The following is a 19,750-nucleotide window of genomic DNA, read 5'->3' on the forward strand; positions in this document are numbered from 1 at the left end:
ATCATTGCAACGGTGGAATATGATTGGAATATGATTTCAAATTTTGAGTTACCTAACTCATTGAATAGATGTTTCCTCTGAACTTCCTGTTCTAATGGATGGAGTGGGCCCACTCTTATTAGATCCAGCTGTGGCTGGACAGAGGCTGCTGCATTCAGCTGGCCCCGATTCCCCAGACACAGCAGTAAAACAAAAGCCCCTGTGTTTATCATGCAGGATTTTCCATCTCTTCAGCTATGACATAAGAGTGAGTGTGAGTGTGTGTGTGTGTGTGTGTGTGTGTATGTATATATATATATATATATATATATATATATATATATATATATATATATATATATATATATATATATACATATACACACACACAACTTTGTTTAAAGAAACACAATGGTAGGGAAAGTGCTCAACAAATAAGGAGCAAAATAATCCAGTGAGTCAAGTAAATTCTCTATGAGACAGTACAAGCCTGTTTCATGCCATAAGCAATCATCAGCTGTCAATAAAGCTACCCGGGAAAGAACATATATATGCATGTATGCATATGTTTCATCGTAGGTCGTTGTGGCCCACTGTAAAACTACAGAGAAAAGTGGCTAATATACACTACCGGTCGAAACTTTTCGGACACCCCCCCCCCTCCCGCCGTCCCATTTTTCCACTTTTTATTGAAATGTAAGCAGTTCAAGTCCAGTGAATAACCTGAAATGGCACAAAAGGAAGCACTAAACTGCCAGAGGTTAAAACAAAACGTTTAGGTTACCAAAAAACCGAAAAATAATGTAAATTTCCGAGTTATAAAAAAATGGTGTTTTTCAGGGAACAAGTAACAACTTACAGCTGTTCTGCAGCAATGGAATTAAACTAAGCCTTGAAAGTTGATGCAAACAATTCCTACAGGAGTCCCAACCTTTGCTGATTGCTTGCAAACCCTCCGTCTGTATAACGCAGTGTTGGAATGGACTGTGTCGTCACACCCTCTGAAGCACTGTTTGGACGACGCTGCATTGCAAGAAGTAGTATATTGCCATTACAATGGCGAGAAAAAAAAGGACAATTAACCAAGGAAGACAGACAGACCATTATAACCCGTAAAAGTGTAGGTCTTTGCTTTAGGGAAATTGCAAAAAAAAAAAAGTGAACATGAACAGGCACTTGGAAACTGGAAACTCTGACAGGCAGAGGTCTGGCGGACCCGAAGCCTCGACAGAATCAGAAGAAAAGTTTCTGAGAGTCAACAGCTAGCTTGATACAGGACAACAGCTTCAAGCACAGCTTAACACTGGTCGAAGTAAAGCAAGTCTGACTTCCAACCGTGAGGAGAAGACTTGGAGCTGCAGGTTTGACGGGTTGAGTGGCGGTAGGAAAGCCATTGATAAGATAACAAAATAAGAAAAAGAGGCTTGCCTGGGCCACGAAGCACCGCCAGTAGACGACTGAAGACTGGAAGAAAGTCTTACGGACCTATGAATCAAAATTTGAAATCTTTGGTTGGTTCATCACGCAGGGTCGTCCAGTAGGCCAAAGGATGGTTCCTCAGTGTGGGACACCAGTTGTCAGACCAGGAGGAGGATGGCCTGATGGCCTGGGAGAACTTTCCCCAACTATATTTGCTTTCCGTTGCAGAAAGACTGCCACGAGTGTGTTGGGCTGTTATATCTGCAAAAGGTGGCTGCTTTGATGAATCAAAAATTCAGATAAAATTTTGTTAAACAAAACGATTCCACGATTTCTTTTTTTTTATTGCCGTTTGTTTTGGGTTTTTTACCCCTAAATGTGCAGGAATGTTGCCCATAAGCCAGACTGCTCTTCTGAGTGAGCATGACTCCTATGGATAATGTATAGGCCTGTCTGTCTGAAGGAGAAACTTCCAATTTCCTGGAGACACCAAACTTCTAATATCTATTGTAATGTCAGGGTATAAAGGCCAGCTGATTTCTATTAGCCGCCGCTAGTCTAGAATAAAAACAGTTGCAGGACCTTTCCACACCTGTCAATGGTTATAGCTAGGGCCAGGATGGCAGTCATATGTGATGAGCGCAGGAGAACCAACTTGTACAACACCAGTGCAAGCTAGTCTCCAGATCTTTTGTCTTCAAAAGCAAATTTTACCATTGGATTTGCTGGAGGTTTTTTTTTTTTTTTGCTGTTCACCCCTCCCACCCGAACTCGTTTGTGGTTTCCATGGAACAGGCTCTTGGCAGATTACGGTCCCATGAGATACAACTGAAGCTCTTTTGCTTAACTTGGACCGCGGCACTTTGCTGAAATGTAGTCAGGTAGGAAATCTGCGATAATGTTACGCCGCTCTTGCCTTTGGGCACAGTGTCCCATAGGCTGCTGCAATAATCATTACAAACCCTCATGTTGTGTACAGAGCTGAAACATTTTCCTCAGCGCTCCAGAAAGGAGATTGTCGGGCGTCTTCTCAGAGGCTGTAAGGACACTGCCTCCCTTGTGTGTGAAATAAAATGCCGGGCGACAGATGCTAATCAAACACGGCTAAGGCAGGTAGTAGTACTACAAGGGAAGAGCTCTTTCAAGGTGGCGGTGTGCTCCCTTTCGGGCCCTGTGAGGATGAACTGTGAGGGGGCTCTTGTGTGAGGAGGAGAGATTGAGGCAGCTGAATTGGTGCTCTGTTGGGTCTCCCCTGGACACTGTCATAGCGGGTTTGCTGAAGGCGGGTCAATGAGGACTTTTCTTTGGCAGAGGAATTTCACAGCACACGACAACACACACACACACACACACACACACACACACACACACACACACACACACACACACACACACACACACACACACACACACACACTGCACCTGAGGGAACTCAGCAGCTCCGGCTCCCGTTTATAGAAAGGAACGGAAGTGGATGTTGGTGAGGGCAGTAGCCAAAGAAGGGGTTGTCACAAAAACTGTAGGCCTATTCTATGTGCAAAGGCTCGCCAGACAGGCTTCATTTACCACTTATCAAGTTCAATCTTTCACAGACAAAAAAAAACAAAACACCACCTAAATCTTTTTTTTTCTCTTTTAATGAAAGGTCATTTAGATTAACTTTGGTACAAGCTGACCCACGCAGAGCAGCTGGGAAGAGAAACGTGTGATGCGTCCTCCTCTTAAAAAAAAAAGAGTGCGCAAACACGAAAACGACACAGCAGCAACTCCGCCCTCCGCACCGCAACACTGGGCCGGTGTAGCGCTGCCTGGCACGGCCGCCGGCGCACCTGGAATTTGAGAGGGTCCCGCTCTCGAGGACACACCTTCATTGAAAGCGCCCCTCTCCTCGCTGATGCGCTTGTTTCCCTCGATGTCAGCTGAGGGCGACAGAGGGAGGTGTTTCCCGATTTCCATTCTCAAGAATCTCCCCCGCCGCCACCACCACCACCACCACCACCAGCACCACCAGCAGCAGCAGCAGCTTCAGCAGCTTCCCTCCGCGATTCCTGCGCGCTCCGAGGGGGTCGACGTGTTTCAACGGCGGACCGACGAGAGGACCGGACCCGTCGCCGTATCGCGGGGGTGACAGCGGGGCAACGCCGCACGCAGGTGGAGGTGGCAACGGCTGGCGGTCCGGGTCTGCGTGAGGGGGGGGGGGGCGAGAGCGAGAGCGAGAGAGAGAGCGAGAGAGAGAGCGAGAGAGAGAGAGAGAGAGAGAGAGAGAGAGAGAGAGAGACGCGCGACGCGACGAAGACGATGAGCCGCGCCGCCTCTTCACCACCGTGACTCGAGCTGCCGAGCCGCCCGAGCGGGCTTTTCGTGGGTCGTCGTCTCAAGTCCCTGTCAGCCGGCGCGCTCACTTCCTGCGGTGAAGCCCAGCGGAACACCTGGAATGGAAAAACTCTGCTCCGCTCTGCCACGTCTGGACTATAGTAGAAACTCGCAAGGGAGAATGAAGTAACCGCTATGGAGCCGGACAATGCCCCGCACTCCAAACTCAAAACAGCTGGAGTCGGGGGGTGAGTAGATTGACTTAATTGCTCAAAAACCAAATACCCCTCATCGGCTCCTTTCACGGCTTGGCCGAGAGCTGTCGCGCTTTAAGCGTGGGCATGCACCCACCCCGGAGCACGCCTGAGGTGTCCATGTGACAGCGCTAGTTTGTGACATTCGTCATATTCTGAAGTACCACCAGCATCCGACCGAGACGGTGTTGCGTTTACACCCCTCCGTCATACTGGTGCTACTTCTTGGCGTTTGGGAGCGTGTTAGCGGGTCTTTTCCTGTTATTGTGAGAGATTAGTTTTTTTTGGGGGGGGGGGGGTCGGGTGAGAAAAGCGCTGCAGCGTTTCAGATGGTTGACGTGCGCCGCGTTAGGCGATAGGGTCGCTCGTGAGGGGTGAGGGGTGGGGGACTAGTCCCGAGTCTCAACATTTTCACATTGAAGGGTAAACCCGGCGGAGACACATGTGTGGACGTGAAGCTGCGCCTTGCCGCTTGTTTCGGACTGAGCTGCCAATCTCGCTGTGGCTGATCAGAGGGGAATGTATGAGGGGAGGAGGAAACCGTCCCCGGTCCTTCTCCTCCCTCGTTTCTCTCCTCCCTACCGTGCATATCACCACGGTGGTTGGCCGGAGAGTCTGATGGGAGGGGAATACAAAACTCAAAATGTTGCATCATTTAACTGTACATCCGTGAGACTTGTGGTCCAAAAATTGGTACACCTCTCCCTCTATCCCTGCTCATATGAAAGCGGTGCGAGGACAGTGAGAGAGACGTGGGGGTGAAGATAACCCCAAAACTGAGTTTCAAAGCCTCAGCCAGAGGTGACGAGTCTGTGGTTGACTTGTGGTTTTCTGGTATTTCTTGATGCTGGAGAAGCGATCACTTTTTTTTTTTTTTTTTACCAAACCTGGCACAAGCGCTCAGGCTTTGGGGGTCATTTGGAGGCCTCAGTATGTTGGGAAAGCCACAAACGTTAAATGATTTGCACATATGATGGATACGTTGTCTTGCCAGAACCGCTCAGAGTGTGCCACTTGCCACTAAACTGGAAAAGCACTTGCATTTAAGCCATTGTGTCCTGCACCCTCTAACAGAGGGAAAGATGAGGCTACCATTGGTATTGTTCCCCAGTGAGATGAATACACGAATTAAGAACAGAATATAAAAAAATTTTAATTATGAATATTATAAGGCATACTTTATATTTCTGTGCCATAATTGGAGCCGTTAATGATTGTCTTTTGTTTCTGGTGATTTTTTTTTTAACCTTGCAAAATCATCTTGGTTGAACTGTGATGAACTTTGAACTATGATGAGATAACGCAGGTTATTTGGTGGGTCCTTGGAGCCCTCGGCGACCTATGGGGGTCTAAGGGGAGCGCTCCGCTAGCTTTACCAGCCTCCTAAAGAGTGGCTTATCACATCTGGTGACAAGATAAAGAAAGTGCCCAGTGACTTGACACAGCTGTAGAGGCTCTGAGCATAAAAAAAAAAGAAAAAGAAAAAGCAGAGGTATTGCTGATGCTGTCTCCGCTGTAAGCCATTCAGACCACAGAGGATGGTGGAGATACAGCAAGTTCAGAGGTCACAGGAATTCACTGTTGACAGTTAGCTCATTTGTGGCCATTAAGCATTGCAGAGTCCCGTTGCCGTCTGATTGGTCACATGCTTTAACCTCAGCCCCTATATGATTTGTTAGTTCTAGCAGTCTGCACACAGCCAGCAACTTTTCAATCCTGAGCAGAGAATTCATCTTATTTTAACTGTATGTCTCCATTAGCACTTTGTCAGCTGTGTCTCTTTCCTGCAGGAGAGCTCTGATTCTTTGGGCCGTGCTGTGCTGCGCCTGCTCTCTGAGACTTGCCCAAGCACAAGGTGAGTAACGTCAGAGTACGGATGGATGACCCATGAAATTATAAACCGTCTCAATAAGGGCAATGTGAAACAGGTGGGGGTGAGCTTTGGATTTCTGGGAGAAAATGCCTTTTTTTTTTTAAAAAAAACAAAACAAAAAACAAATTGCATGCAATTTCCATACCATTTCTGCTTTTTATTTTCAATTAGTAGCTTCACCAAGTAAAACAATATTCCAGCAATTTCCTTAAACATCAAGATCATCTCCTGGTTTCACATGTAACCTTTTTTGATTTCTTAGTTCATTACTTTTAATCAGCACTTATCAAAAAAAAAATCACACGCAAAAATTACATGTTAGGTTTCTTCAACAGGAGTTACAACTATATGATTATGGTAATGGCCTGATTATGTAACACCTGCACAGTAATGAAGAAATAAGGGGTGAATTCAAAATCAGTCAAGTCCATTATATTGGTGGAGACAAATTCACCTTATGTGAACAAAGCACCTATGAGCATTATGCCTGTGAGTGCAACACTGAAAGATATAATTGCAGCCACGTAGCAGTGAGAATAGCAAGCCTCCCCGAGTCATGCCAATTTAATATGGTTAAAAATGACTTTGCAAAGAATAGGTAACGTAAGTTGAAAAGCAAGTCGAGGACACCTAAGTAAGCCACCCCAACATTGGCCGCTTTTTTCTTGTGCACATTTGTCAAAATGATCCAAGGATTAACTATGACCGAGGTGATCAGCGTTCACCCCATCCCCCTAGCTTGGTCAGCTGTACCTCTGCCAACTCTGCTGTTTGATCTACCAAGGCCAAAAAAACCCCAGCCCCAATATGTTTACTCTGCCCTGGGAGAGAGTGTCTTTTCTGGAGTTTGGAGATGGTTCCTCCTCCCCCCCCCCCCCCCGGACATGGGTGTTGTGTACTGAGCACTAGAATTGGATTAGCTTTGAGCCTCGGACATCCCTCAAAATATGGCTTCCTTCCCATGGATTCATTTTATAAGGAATTTGAGGATTGGGGATTTAAAGGAGGAAGTTTGAAGTAGATTTTAGTCTCACTACATTCTTGCATATGGACAACGGCCGTGTGCCCAGAGCCATTCTATTGTTTATTTGAATGGTTCAGCATCACAGTTAAACACAGACACAGATTAGTCTATCAACCTGTGGACAATCCTATGGAGACCTTTTTTAAGTATATGATATTTTTCATTTAATTGCTTGATGAAAAGCTCTTTCATTCACATTTTTTTCCAAGGATGTTTCACAACAAGTACTAAATATGATAAAGCTGTTTACTTACACTACTGTTCCACTGATAAGTTCACTAGTTAACGCTCTTGATGACACCACTGCAAGGCTAACACTGACATTGTGTTGGTATTTCAAAGATATTAGGGATGATGTACAACAGAGTAATACTGACACTACAAACTCACTACAAATCCTGATGTAAAACACAATTTTCAACAAAATAAAGGAGCAAAAACAAAGAGCGGTAACTTAACTAGGCTACATGGTGATTGTTTCAATCACCCTACAATAAAAGGACATACACTGATCAGCCAAAACATTATGACCACCTGTCTTAATATGCTGTTGGTCCTCCATGTGCCACCGAAACAGCACCAGCCTGCCGAGGCATGGACTCTACAAGAACCTTGAGGGTGTCCTGTGGTATCTGGCACCAAAACATTAGCAGCAGATCCTTCAAGTCCTGTAATTTGCGAGGTGGCCCACCGTGGATCGGACTTGTCGGTCCTGCACATCCCACTGACGCTCAATCGGAATTAGATCTGTAGAATTTGAAGGCCAGGGCAACACCTTGAACACTTGATCGTGTTCCTCAAACCATTCCTGAACAATGTGTGCAGTATGGCAGGGTGCATTATCCTGCTGAAAGAGGCCACTGCCATCAGAGAATACCACTGTCATGAAGGGATGTACCTGGTCTGCAACAATATTTAATTAAGTGGCATGTGTCAAATTGACATCCACATGAATGGCCGGACCCAGGGTTTCCCAGCAGAACACTGTCTAGAGCATCACACTCCTTCCACCTACTTGTTGTCTTCCCACAGTGCATCCTGGTGCCATCACTTCCCCAGGTAAACGGCGCACACGTACACGGCCATCCACGTGATCTAAAAGAAAACGTGTTTTATCGGACCAGGTCAAGTTCCGACGCTCGCATGCCCATTGTAGGCACTTTCAACGGTGGACAGGGGTCATCATGGACACTCTGACCCGTCTGTGGCTACGCAACCCCATACGCAGCAGGGTGTGATGCACTGTGTGTTGTGACACATTCCTCCCATAATCATCATTAAAATTTTGGTGACTTGTGCCAAGGAAGACCTTCTGTCAGTTCGGACCAGACGGGATAGCCTTCATTACCCTCACATATCGATGAGCTTTGGGCACCCAACACCCTGTCGCCGGTTTGTGGTTTGTCCTTCCTCAGACCACTGTCAGTAGGTACTCACCACTGCTGACCAGGAGCAGTCCATAAGCCTTGCCGTTTCAGAGATGCTCTGACCCAGTCGTCTGGCCATAACAATTTGGCCCTTGTCAAAGTTGCTCAGGTCTTCACTCCTGCCCATTTCTCCTGCATCCAACACATTGACTACGAGAACTGATTGTTCGCTTCCCATCTAGCCTACCCAGACCTTGACATGTGTCCTTCTTTAGAGATGATCAATGTTATTCGGTTCACCCGTGACTGGTCATAATGATTTGGCTCATCGACAATTGCCAATGATAATCTATAACTAGCAAATATGGCAATAAAGTAGCTAGATCAAAGAAGGCTTTTGTGTGTGGTGTCAACACGTTTTATAGATAATCGCATTGCAATAGGATAAAGAGGAAAAAACATGGACTCAAGGTGAAAGCATCTGAGATGCACTGATGATTCAATCCCCCAAACCACCTACAGAGGTGGTCAGAGAAACGTTTCACCCTGTTAAAACAACAAAGTATAAACCTAATGCTTCTCCAGTTCTCGTATAGCAATTACATACACAAGGTTAGCATATGGATCCAACCAGAAGGTGCAACTGAATCAAACGGGTGCATGCAGCTTTGTATAATGACAGACAGATGGGGAAGGGGATTAACCAAGACAAGGTGTTTACTGTAAATTTTAAAGGTCTTAAATATTACCAGAGGGGTTCTGAATGCACGGCAATCTGTTTCTGGCTGAGGGGAAGAGATATTGACTGTGATTTGTTTACCAGGTGTTAAAGTAATTTAGATGAATCACGTCGAGACATGTTGCAGATATTAGAAATATCTTAGTTGTTAAGTGGGAGAATATAGAAAAATAATTCACTGACCCATTCATAGAGTAAATAACTTTTTAACATAAAGCATTATGGGAGATTATGTTTTATGTGGTTTTGTCATTTGAGTTTGCCCTCCTGACCCTGCTCACATTGTACAGGGTTTTACAACCACTTCCCCTTAGAACGAGTATCTAACCATCCCTGTATAACTGAACAGAGATGTAGGTACTAGTCGTCTACATTCATCATCTCAATGCTACAATCAGCTTTACCCATGTTTGCATTGTGTTAGTCAGGCGAAGCCAAGATATTTGTGCTCTTCCAGAAGATTTGAGACTTGCTCCAACACTGGCGACTTTTAAATCCATATTAAAAACGTTTATGTCTACCATTGGTTTCTGCTAAACCGCAAACCTTGCACTTTTGACTTTTGCAGTCGTAAACCTTCCATTACATTTTGATTTTATTCTTTTATTCTTTAATTTAAATTAGGCGGCACGGTGGCCCAGTGGTTAGTGCTGTCGCCTCACAGCAAGACGGTCCTGGGTTCGAACCCCGGGGTTTTCCAACGTTGGGGTCATCCCGGGTCAAGTCAAGTCAATTCTATTCGTATAGTCCAATATCACATATTACAAAACTGCCTCAGTGGGCTTTACAGCAACACAACATCCTGTCCTTAGACCCTCTCATCGGATAAGGAACAACTCCCATAAAAACCCTTTTACAGGGAGAAAAAATAGGAAGAAACCTCAGGGAGAGCAGCAGAGGGGGGGATCTCTTTCCAAAGATGGACAATGTGCAATAGATGTTGTGTTTACACAATTTACAGAAGACAACATTGAAAGAGGATAAACAGACTTATAATGGACTTATAAAATTTATGAAGAATATGATATTGTCCTCTATGTGGACTTTGCATGTTCTCCCCGTGTCTGCGGTGGGTTTTCTCCGGGTGCTCCGGTTTCCCCCACCATCAAAAAGAAACATGCATGTTAGGGTTTATCCTCCTGTCTGTGCCCCTGAGCAAGGCAACGGGAAAAGAACTGGCGTTGGTCCCCGGGCGCAGCATGAAGGCGGCAGCCCACTGCTCCTAGCTACACAGATCACAGCTAGGATGGGTTCATTTGCAGTAACTGAATTTCCCCAAGGGGATTAAAGGAAACTTAAAAAAATGTCTTTATGAATTCATTGTTAAATCCTTTTTTATTGAATAATGTTTTGGATTTTTTTTTATATATGTGAAGCACATTGAATCTGCCTTGTGTGTAAAATGTGCTATATAAATAAAGTTGCCTTGGCTCTACATCGAAACGTTCTAGTTAGCACATTGCGCACACCATAAAGACCAACATATTAGAGACACAGTGATTTCATTGGACTTCAGTTGTGGAAATGTATATGGAAACTTCTAACAGGCCTTTGATAACAATGGCACAGCCGGTTTGAGTTAGCTGAAAGCAGGTACAGAGGAGGGTGGTTCAAGGCACAAGATTCAACTGTTGTGCCTTCCTTTCCTAAGATGTTGTGGTCCTAACTCAGGAAGAAAGGGGCCCCTTTGTGATAACCCCAAATAACACAACAATACTTACACACCGCATTTAATGGCTAGTGTAGGTAGTTTAGTGAATGATATTGCTTGTGAGATGGGCAAATGGCTATAAAGACAGTGTCGCCTGATGTCCTCTATGATAACTAGTGCTATATCAGTGTTGTGATATATACCAGGGAAGCGCATTGACTTGTCTGAATCTGGCTTCTGTGCTTGAGTATCGCATGGGGAATTGTTATGTCATATCCTGTATTTTTGCAAATGTTTTTTAGTTGAAAAATACATGCAAAAACACAAAGCGTAAAGCTTTTGTTTTATGTTACTAATGCCTACCATTAGTATGAAAATGTTGCTGTCAGATCTGCTTTTCAAGATAAAGCCTGACTTAACTTTCTGAACAGTTTTGCACGTTACTGTTCACGTTGTCATGAAAACAGTTTGATCAGTGTGTCAGTCTGTCGGTCATAGGGCCTGGCGCCGGGCTGGCGGTCTGTGCTTGCCGTTTACGGCTCGGCTTCCATGCCTGCGGGTGCGCCTGGGGGTTGGTGGTTGTGGTGCGCCTTGGGGATGCGGGCCCAGCTTGCGCTTTCGGGGACTGGTTTGTGCTCCTTGGGGGCCATACGAGGCTGTTACTCTGCAGACTCCTGCCCCCCCTGTGGGCTCGGTGTTCCTCTGGGGTTGCAGTGCTTTGGGCTCGGGCTCTTCTCTGGGTCATGGGGTGTCTGCACAACTGCAAGCAAGACATGTCTGCTGCTTGGAGGCACTACGATAAGATGCAAATTGCAGACACCAGAACTTATCTGTCCTTTGGGCGAGACGTTAAACCGAGGTCCTGTCTCACTGGTCATTAAAGACCCCATGGCACTTATCTCAAAGAGTAGGGGGTTCCCTGGTGTCCTGGCAAAATTCCCAACCTTGATGTCTCCATCTGGCCACCTAATCATCCCACCAGTGTAATTGGCTCAATGATTCCTCCCTCTCCACCCCAAGCTGATGTGTGGTGAGCATTCTGGCGCAAAATGGCTGCCGTGCATCACCCAGGTGGGTGCACCACCCAGATGGGTGCTACATATTGGTGGTGGTTGAGATGAGTTTCCCCCTTCAATCTGAAGTGCTTTGGGTGTCTAGATAAAGTGCTATATAAATGTAATCCATTATCATTATTAATATTATTATTATTATTATTGGGATTAATCCTGTGCACTCACAGGTGGACACGTCACATACACAGACAGACGGCTAGCGTCTCTCACATACTCCCTGGAACACTCTCTGGATTACATCCTTCTTGTTAGTCCTTTCTCCCCCTTTTTCGCCTTTTTTTGCTCCCTTCTTCTTGTCTTCTGCTTTATTGCTATAACTGGTATCAACAAGATCGATTCAATTATGACTTGTCGAGTGCATGTCGGTGCCTGTTTCTCTGTCTGTTTTTTCAGATACATGTAATTTTCCATTTCTGAGTTCCCTTGTTTCACTTGTGGTGATGGTCCCCCTCTTGCAGAAGCGATGCTGAGTGGTTGTTCAGCTGATTAAACATGCTGACGAGGAGGACCGACCGGTGGCGGCTAAAAATGTATAACAAAAACCCTGTGCTCGTCATCCCACAGACCTTCCAAAGGACGGGCTTATTATAAGCGGTTCCTGATAATTAATAGAGATTGCCTTTGCAAGTGAAGAATCTGAACTCCACTTGCAGGTTAACTCTGTCTAGGACACACTGGCATACAAGCTCCCTGTGTTGTATGCCAATCCTGATGACAGCACAGGTTACAAAAAAAGAAAAGAAAAAAAGAAAAAGAAACGAGTATGATCAATTCACTAACATGGGATAGTAGGATATAGTAGGATAGCCTGGTGGCGAGAGCATTGGTACTCAACCATACTGTATAAAGGGCACAGTATTTGTATGTTGGGGGTTTTTTTTTTGTGGATTTTTCTCTCCAATTGTACTTGGCCAATTACCCCACTCTTCCGAGTCGTCCCGGTAGCTGCTCCACCCCCTCTGCTGATCCGGGAAGGGCTGCAGACTACCACAAGCCTCCTCTGATACATGTGGAGTCACCAGCTGCTTCTTTTCACCTGACAGTGAGGAGTTTCGCCAGGGGAATGTAGCAGGTGGGATGATCACACTATTCGCCCCACCCCCCCGAATAGGCACCCCGACCGACCAGAGGAGGTGCAAGTGCAGCGACTAGGACATATACTCACATCAGGCTTCCCACCAGCAGACACGGCCAATTGTCTGTAGGCACTCCCGACCAAGCCAGAGGTAACACGGGGATTCGAACCACCGATCCCCGTGTTGGTAGGCAACGGAATAGACCACTAGGCTAACCGGACAACCTGTATTTGTTTGTTTTTATTCGAACTAAATGCCACACCAACTGACTGTACTGACTAAGCTCATAAGAACAATTAGCTGGTGTAGTATTCAGTTGTAGTGAAAACTCACATAATTGTATTCATCAATGTCTACAACACATGATGGAAAACCAGGGGACTTTAGAGACAATCCTTCAGACAACCCAGTCTCAAGTCCTGCATCCCCGAGCATCTTCCTGCTTAAGAGTTCTTCAGGAAATTATGAATCTCAACTAGCTCCACAGGCTCTGTTCTGTAGCTGACCCTATAATTTGACTTCCTTGAAGACGGCGAAGTAAAATCAAATTTCCTTACAGGTTCAGTGAAGTGTCACTTTATTTCTAAACATTGTTGAGGTCTTGTTGTGCAGCATCCAATAAGGTACACTTATTGTAAAGCAGCTAGACATAAACTGTTTTATTTTGGGAAGTCCGTCTTCTTGCCAAACTAAACTACGGACTTGATTGAGCGCTTATGACCACAATTAGTAGTGACATAAACAGAGCAATTTATATGTGTGAACTTTCCTTTCATTTCCCATGGGATGCCAATTAAAACCCGGAGGACGCTACTGGAGCTTTCTGCAACGTTTTCATGATCTTGACCTCGTGTCTCAGTTACCATCCTAATTCAGCTGGATCTTCACTTTCAGACATGGCCGTCCCATCTTTGAAATAGGAGTTCCCCTCATAAATACTGTCACTGTCCTTACCGTGGACCCTTTCAGCCTCTCTTCTGAGAGACTGTTCCAATTAAGATTGACATCAAACTTGTGTAACCTGACATGATCATTGACATTGGCTGTTGATGTGTAGCTCCACTGTACAGTTTTACCCTGTGCCTGTCCTAGGATTTGCTGACGTCTCTTTTTAAACTTCTTAACTGCCAACTTCGAATCAAAATGTACTCAAAAAAGTGGTTCAGGTTACTTCCCTTTAGATTTAAGAAAGAGCTTTAATAGAGATTTCCTTTGGTCTTTAATAGGTCTTCCATACTTTAATAAAAAGTAACATCAGTTCATCGGTAAAAAAGATCAAATCCATTTGTTTTTAGATATTGTGTTGCTTAAGACTTAAGAGGAATGCCCTAATTAAGTGTCACCTTTTATATAAGTTCTTAAAATGACATAAATGTAAATTGTCCACCTTTTGACACCTTTTGATGTTGTTTGTTGATCCATTTTTAGGGGAGCAAAAGTCACTATATGTGTATTTATTACCAACACAATGAATTATAGTAGCCATAAAAGCAAAATCCGAATGAGACAAGGCCCCTGATATCAAGCCAATACTGTTACTGAAATCTCAAAGGGTGCAAACGTTGGTGTCAGTGGACTGACTGTTTATTTCTCTTGTTTCTGGGCAGATGTGGATGTGCTACAGCAGCTCGGGCTTTCTGGGAGGAGAACGGGGGAGCCAACGTTTTCGGACACCCGCTCCATCCCTAACGGAGTCATTCCCTTCAAATCTGGAGTCATCCTCACCCAGCGGGCACGCATCCAGGTGCCACTGCACTCCGTTATCCCTGCTACCTACAGCTCCACCAACCTCTCTCTGATCCTCAGCCTGTCTGCCCATCGTGTCAACAGTGCCTTTCTTTTCACCATCCTGTCTAAGAAAAAGAAACTGCAACTTGGGCTGCAGTTCATCCCAGGGAAAGTCCTTGTACATGTGGGACAGAGGAACTCTGTGAGTTTTGACTACAATGTCCATGATGGCCGGTGGCACAGTTTGGCCATGGATATTCAGGGGCAACAGGTGTTCTTGTATACTTCTTGTGGGAAAAAAAGTGTACACGCAGATTTGCGTTCTAAGAGAGAGGAGGCCCTGGACCCAGAGGGTTCTTTCCTCCTGGGCAAGACGAACCAGAATTCGGTGCCGTTTGAAGGTGCCATTTGTCAGTTTGACATTTATCCCTCTGCCAAGGCAGCTCATAACTATTGTGATTACATTAAGAAACATTGCAGAGAGGCTGACACCTATCGGCCTGTATTGCTGCCCCTGCTACCTCTGTTTTCCACAGACCCAAACATTACTGTCACCCATATCACTCCTCTGTCACTGACAGAACTAACCAAAAAACTCCACCGACCTACTTTGGCCTGGACCGAGGAAAAGACCAGGACTAAATTTCTTGCTCCGACTGACAGTCTGAATGAAACCTCTTATTATCAGATAGCAGGTACTCCAAAGCCAGGTACTATGTCTCCTCCTTCACTGGTGCACCCAGGGTTGGAGAAGCCGTTCAGATTTGCTACTCAAACAGTTACCACGTCTCTGCGGACATTGTCAAAACAGAAACCAACATCCCACAGCAGCGTTGGGAAGAACATGAATGAAATCAAGATCCAGAAAACGTCTGGGAGCAGCAAGACTCTACCTGCCTCTACCAGGCCACCAAAGATGAAGCCAAACCTCCAGACGACAGCTGCCTCAAAGCAGGGGTCTTCTTCAAATACCTACCTTCTCCACAGGAAGCAGCTGACCACAATAGCTCCAAAGAAACCTGAGCCAAAAGTGACCAACGTGCAGGATGTCAAACCCACCTTGCTTACTCCAATCACTGCAGCTGCAACAGATGGCCTCCAAACATTTGACTTGGAACCAACCCAATTCTCACTGCTGGCTGGACCACCTGGACTAAAGGGAGAGCCAGGACCAGCGGTAAATGTGTTCCCTTATATTTAAGAAAAAAAAAACTCACCTGAAAGCCTGTGTGTGTACACACATCTTTGTGTGTTAATGCAAATATTATTTGGTGTTTGTGTTTTTTAATGTAATTCTTATTAGATGCAAGAAACTTTAACAAAACATGAACAACATACAGGGTGTCAAACGCACCTCACTTCCTTATAAACTGGGGCTTTTTGGCTTGTGATAGATGGATGCCTTCAAATTATATAAACTATATCATCACTTTTATTTCTCTGTGGTATAGGTCATTTGTCTCTACTTAAATCCTTCCCTTGGCTTACAATGTTACACAAGTATGACAGCTTGCTATTAAATTGCAGATTTGACCCACATTGAAGTCCAGAACATGAAGCCCCTCCGTTGGCAGCAAACATTAATTACTACATTGACCCCTGGTTGTGTGATATTGTATAGTTTTTGAAGATGCCAAGCATAGCTTATGCATTTATTTATTTATTTTGTATATTTGAGTGTGGAAGTGTTTTGTGTGAGTTTAGAAGCTGTCAGGACTGAATTCCTGTCCAACCTGTATGGCACTTAATTTGCTGTGCAGAGCGAACCTCAAATTGGAGACTATTCTCTTCAAATCAGGCCTTATTAATGTGAGATTTCCTCTTTAGCTGCGCGGGTACATGTAGGCTCAGGCTCACTGCTGGCATTTGCCTGTTGCTGCTTGTCTGGTGAAGGGGGCTTGCGTCGAGGTGTTAGATTCCTCTGAGAGGATGTGTGACTGCAAGAAGAATAGGGACCTTTTTAAAGTAGGGTCAAAGGTAAAACTGGATAAAGCCCCTCTGAGTAATTAGCCATTTAGGCTCCAGAGACTAAAACAAGGAGCCATACAATAGGAATACAGTACTTAAACTGTTGTTGAAAGAAAGCTTTATTCCACGTTTAAGCTTCACATATTTTCTGAGTATCAATAATGGCCTCGATGTGGTAATAATATGAATAGGAAAGTTGTGTTACTCTTACAAAGAAGGAGCTGGCTTTATGATCACGCATAGAAATAGCTCATTTAGAATTTCTGACTCATTGAGATGTCTGAACAGCTTTCAAAACTATAACAAGCTCGCATGTCCAGCTCGTGACAGGTCACTGAGAGCCAACAGCGTGGACATGGCATGGTACGTGTTAAAAGGTGCTGGTGTCCAGATGGCAGGTCGGCCTCGGGCTTTGCGTGTCTCGCCGCGACCGCAAGGCCAAACTATCTCCGAACACACGGTGAAGTTCAAATTAAAAATGTTTGAATTTCATAGGTGATAAATATCGAGATGTAAGCAAACCCGTGTTTTTGTTTTTTAGCATGAAGTATGAATTTTATCTTTTGCAGTCCATAACAATGCTTCGGTGTTGCAACGTGTAGCTGCACGTCATTTTGAGTTCTTTGTTAAACTGTTCAGAGGGAATGGACAGATCATGCTGTCCCGAGGGGCCGACGACCGCAGGATGCTTACCTGCTTCTTCCACCCTTAAAGCCTTTTTATTTGAAACACATTTGACTGAAAGATGCATTGTGCATTTAAGCTAAAGCTCTCCGCTCTCTTCACTCCCACCTGAAGCTGCCTGAAACACTTTATGAGAGAGTAACAAGATGCAGATGCATCCCTTCTGCCTAGCAAGTGTTGCCTTCCTCGGGATATATCGTAGGGTTAGCTAGTGTGTTGTCTGACCTATTGTATACACAGGCCACAATTGTCAGGTAGTGTGGCGGTCTATTCCGTTGCCTACCAACACAGGGATCGCTGGTTCGAATCCCCGTGTTACCTCCGGCTTGGTTGGGCTTCCCTCCAGACACAATTGGCCATGTCTGCGGGTGGGAAGCCGGATGTGGGTAAGTGCCCTGGTCGCTGCACTAGCGCCTCCTCTGGTTGGTCGGGGCGCCTGATCCTCCCACGCACTACGCCCCCCTGGTGAAACTCCTCACTGTCAGGTGAAAAGTGGCTGGTGACTCCACATGTATTGGAGGAGGCATGTGGTACTCTGCAGCCCTCCATGGATCAGCAGAGGGGGTGGAGCAGCGACCAGGATGGCTCGGAAGAGCGGGGTAATTGGCCAAATAGAATTGGGGAGAAAAAAGGGGAGGGGAAAAAACAAACAAACAAATAAATAAATAATAAAATTATTATGCACAGAAAAACTTGTGTTCCTATAATTTATGTAATTAAATTCAAAGGACCAGAAGAATGTGGTTGAGTTACGGATTTTTTTTCTTTCATATAGGTTTGGTAGACATAGGAGGGTAAGCTGAGACCAATTAAGGGGGTTGCATAATAATTGCTCTGCCCAAGAAAACAGGGCATTTGTGTTGTGAGTAAATGAGTGCTGTTAAAATGACATGGTTGTCTTCTTCAATCATCAAGACAGCATTGCTGTGGTAGATTTTATAATTCCTGCCATCATCTTCAAATAGCATTGTTTTTCTCTGGGTTTAGGACATAACAAGTCATAATAACATCAGCTGGTCAATTATCATTGGTCACGAGGTTGCAAATAAGCACCTTAAATTTTCGTTGAAGTACCACCAGGGTTTACAAACCCCACTTTAAGGGGTTCTTTAAAATGAGTTTGAAAGTGGGGGTCTCGAGGGCGCCAGGCAGGTTGCAGGGTGTCCACAATCAGCACATTTTGTTTTGAGACAGAGAAAGAATGCATGCAACTACATTGCCTCAAAAATACTTTTGAATCAGTGCAAACAATGCAGTGATTTAATCGGATTCCAAAATATCACTGAAATACATGTACATTTACTCATTTGGCAGATGCTTTTATCCAAAGTGGCTTACATGAGAGTCAGCAACTTGCAGATAAATTAAAATGTTCCCGTTAACAAGACCACCACATAGTAGTAATATCATAGTAATACTATATGAAGTAGTACTATCTTTATTACAGTTGTCTGTAATTGTATTACCTTATCTTTTTTAGTTTTGTTTTGCTTGTCTGTTTTTGCCTCTGATGCAAATAGTCTATGAGTATTTAGAAAAGTATTTCATAAATCTGACGCATTATTATTCATATATTTGCTGAGTAGTTATCATATCATAGTGAAGAGGCACATGATATTTTTTGGTTTCCTGGCCAAAAGTATCTCCATAGGTGGGTCATCAGAATCAGAATCAGAATACTTTATTTATCCCCGAGGGGAAATTGAGAATGGCATGAAAACGCTTGGGAGCCCCTGATTTAGAGAGCCTTCTGGGGTCCCCCTTCAATTGAAACTTGAGGAACCCCTAAAAATTTCCCTAAAGTTGAAGCTCTTACTTTTTAGAATACATGTCTTTAGAAAGAGCACAGATTATGTTCTTGGTACATCATAGTCCGGGGGGGGGGGCTTTTCCTACATTATTACAGTAATCCAGTTTCAGTTGCCTCAGGCTACTTTTGGACCCACTTCCCTTCCCCTCTTACTTAAAACTTTATGAGCCATGGGTAAACAAGAGCAAAGCCTAACATTTCAACTTAACTGAAGTTTGTTAGGCTGACACCTCATTAGGTTTGACCTTTGAAAGCTTTGCTAATCCATGTATGAAATTGTTTTAAAACTAGCTGATGCCCATAATTAATGTGATTGGCTGTGGCTGGAACCAACGCCAGCATCCCTGCCAGTACAATGAGTCAGACTTACAGTCCATTGAACTGTAGTGGTTTTGGGCAGAAGTAAAATAGAGATGAACCGGAATATAGCAGCAAACCCATGTATAGAATAAGCTGTCTTTGAAACACAGAATATAAAGCTTATGTACATATCTATAATAATTTTTCTTTTCATATTGTTTTTTTTTTTTTAAATTTCATTATATCTGTGAGTCGCTGACTTACACGTGGAGTTGAATTCTTTGTGTGACAAAACTTTGTTAGCAAATAAAACTGATTTTGATTCTCTCACGCCAGCGAGGATCTCACTGATTTAGGGGTGCAACAGTTGAGCGTTATCCCCTCATCCCTCGGCTAGCCTCTGCTAATGAACGGACCTGCAGAAAAGCTACAGACGGCTTGTCCTATGGTTCTTCTGATACAGCCGCTTACATGCAGAGTTTCAGTTCTGGT

General features: G+C 44.6%; 1 protein-coding gene across 3 annotated transcripts in view; it reads left to right on the forward strand.

Moving 5' to 3' along the window:
* The first annotated feature begins 3,059 nt into the window (after positions 1–3,059).
* The window catches only part of col27a1b (collagen, type XXVII, alpha 1b), a 98,916-nt gene continuing 82,225 nt past the window's right edge, over positions 3,060–19,750 (forward strand). For all 3 annotated transcript variants that reach the window (XM_056275701.1, XM_056275711.1, XM_056275718.1), the window contains exons 1-3: positions 3,060–3,959; positions 5,756–5,820; positions 14,376–15,673. In XM_056275701.1, the coding sequence (XP_056131676.1) occupies positions 3,907–3,959; positions 5,756–5,820; positions 14,376–15,673 (1,416 nt within the window). In that variant the 5' untranslated portion in view covers positions 3,060–3,906. The remainder of the gene's footprint in view (positions 3,960–5,755; positions 5,821–14,375; positions 15,674–19,750) is intronic.

This window comes from Lampris incognitus, chromosome 1, assembly GCF_029633865.1.
Source record: "Lampris incognitus isolate fLamInc1 chromosome 1, fLamInc1.hap2, whole genome shotgun sequence".
Classification (NCBI taxonomy): Eukaryota; Metazoa; Chordata; class Actinopteri; order Lampriformes; family Lampridae; genus Lampris; species Lampris incognitus.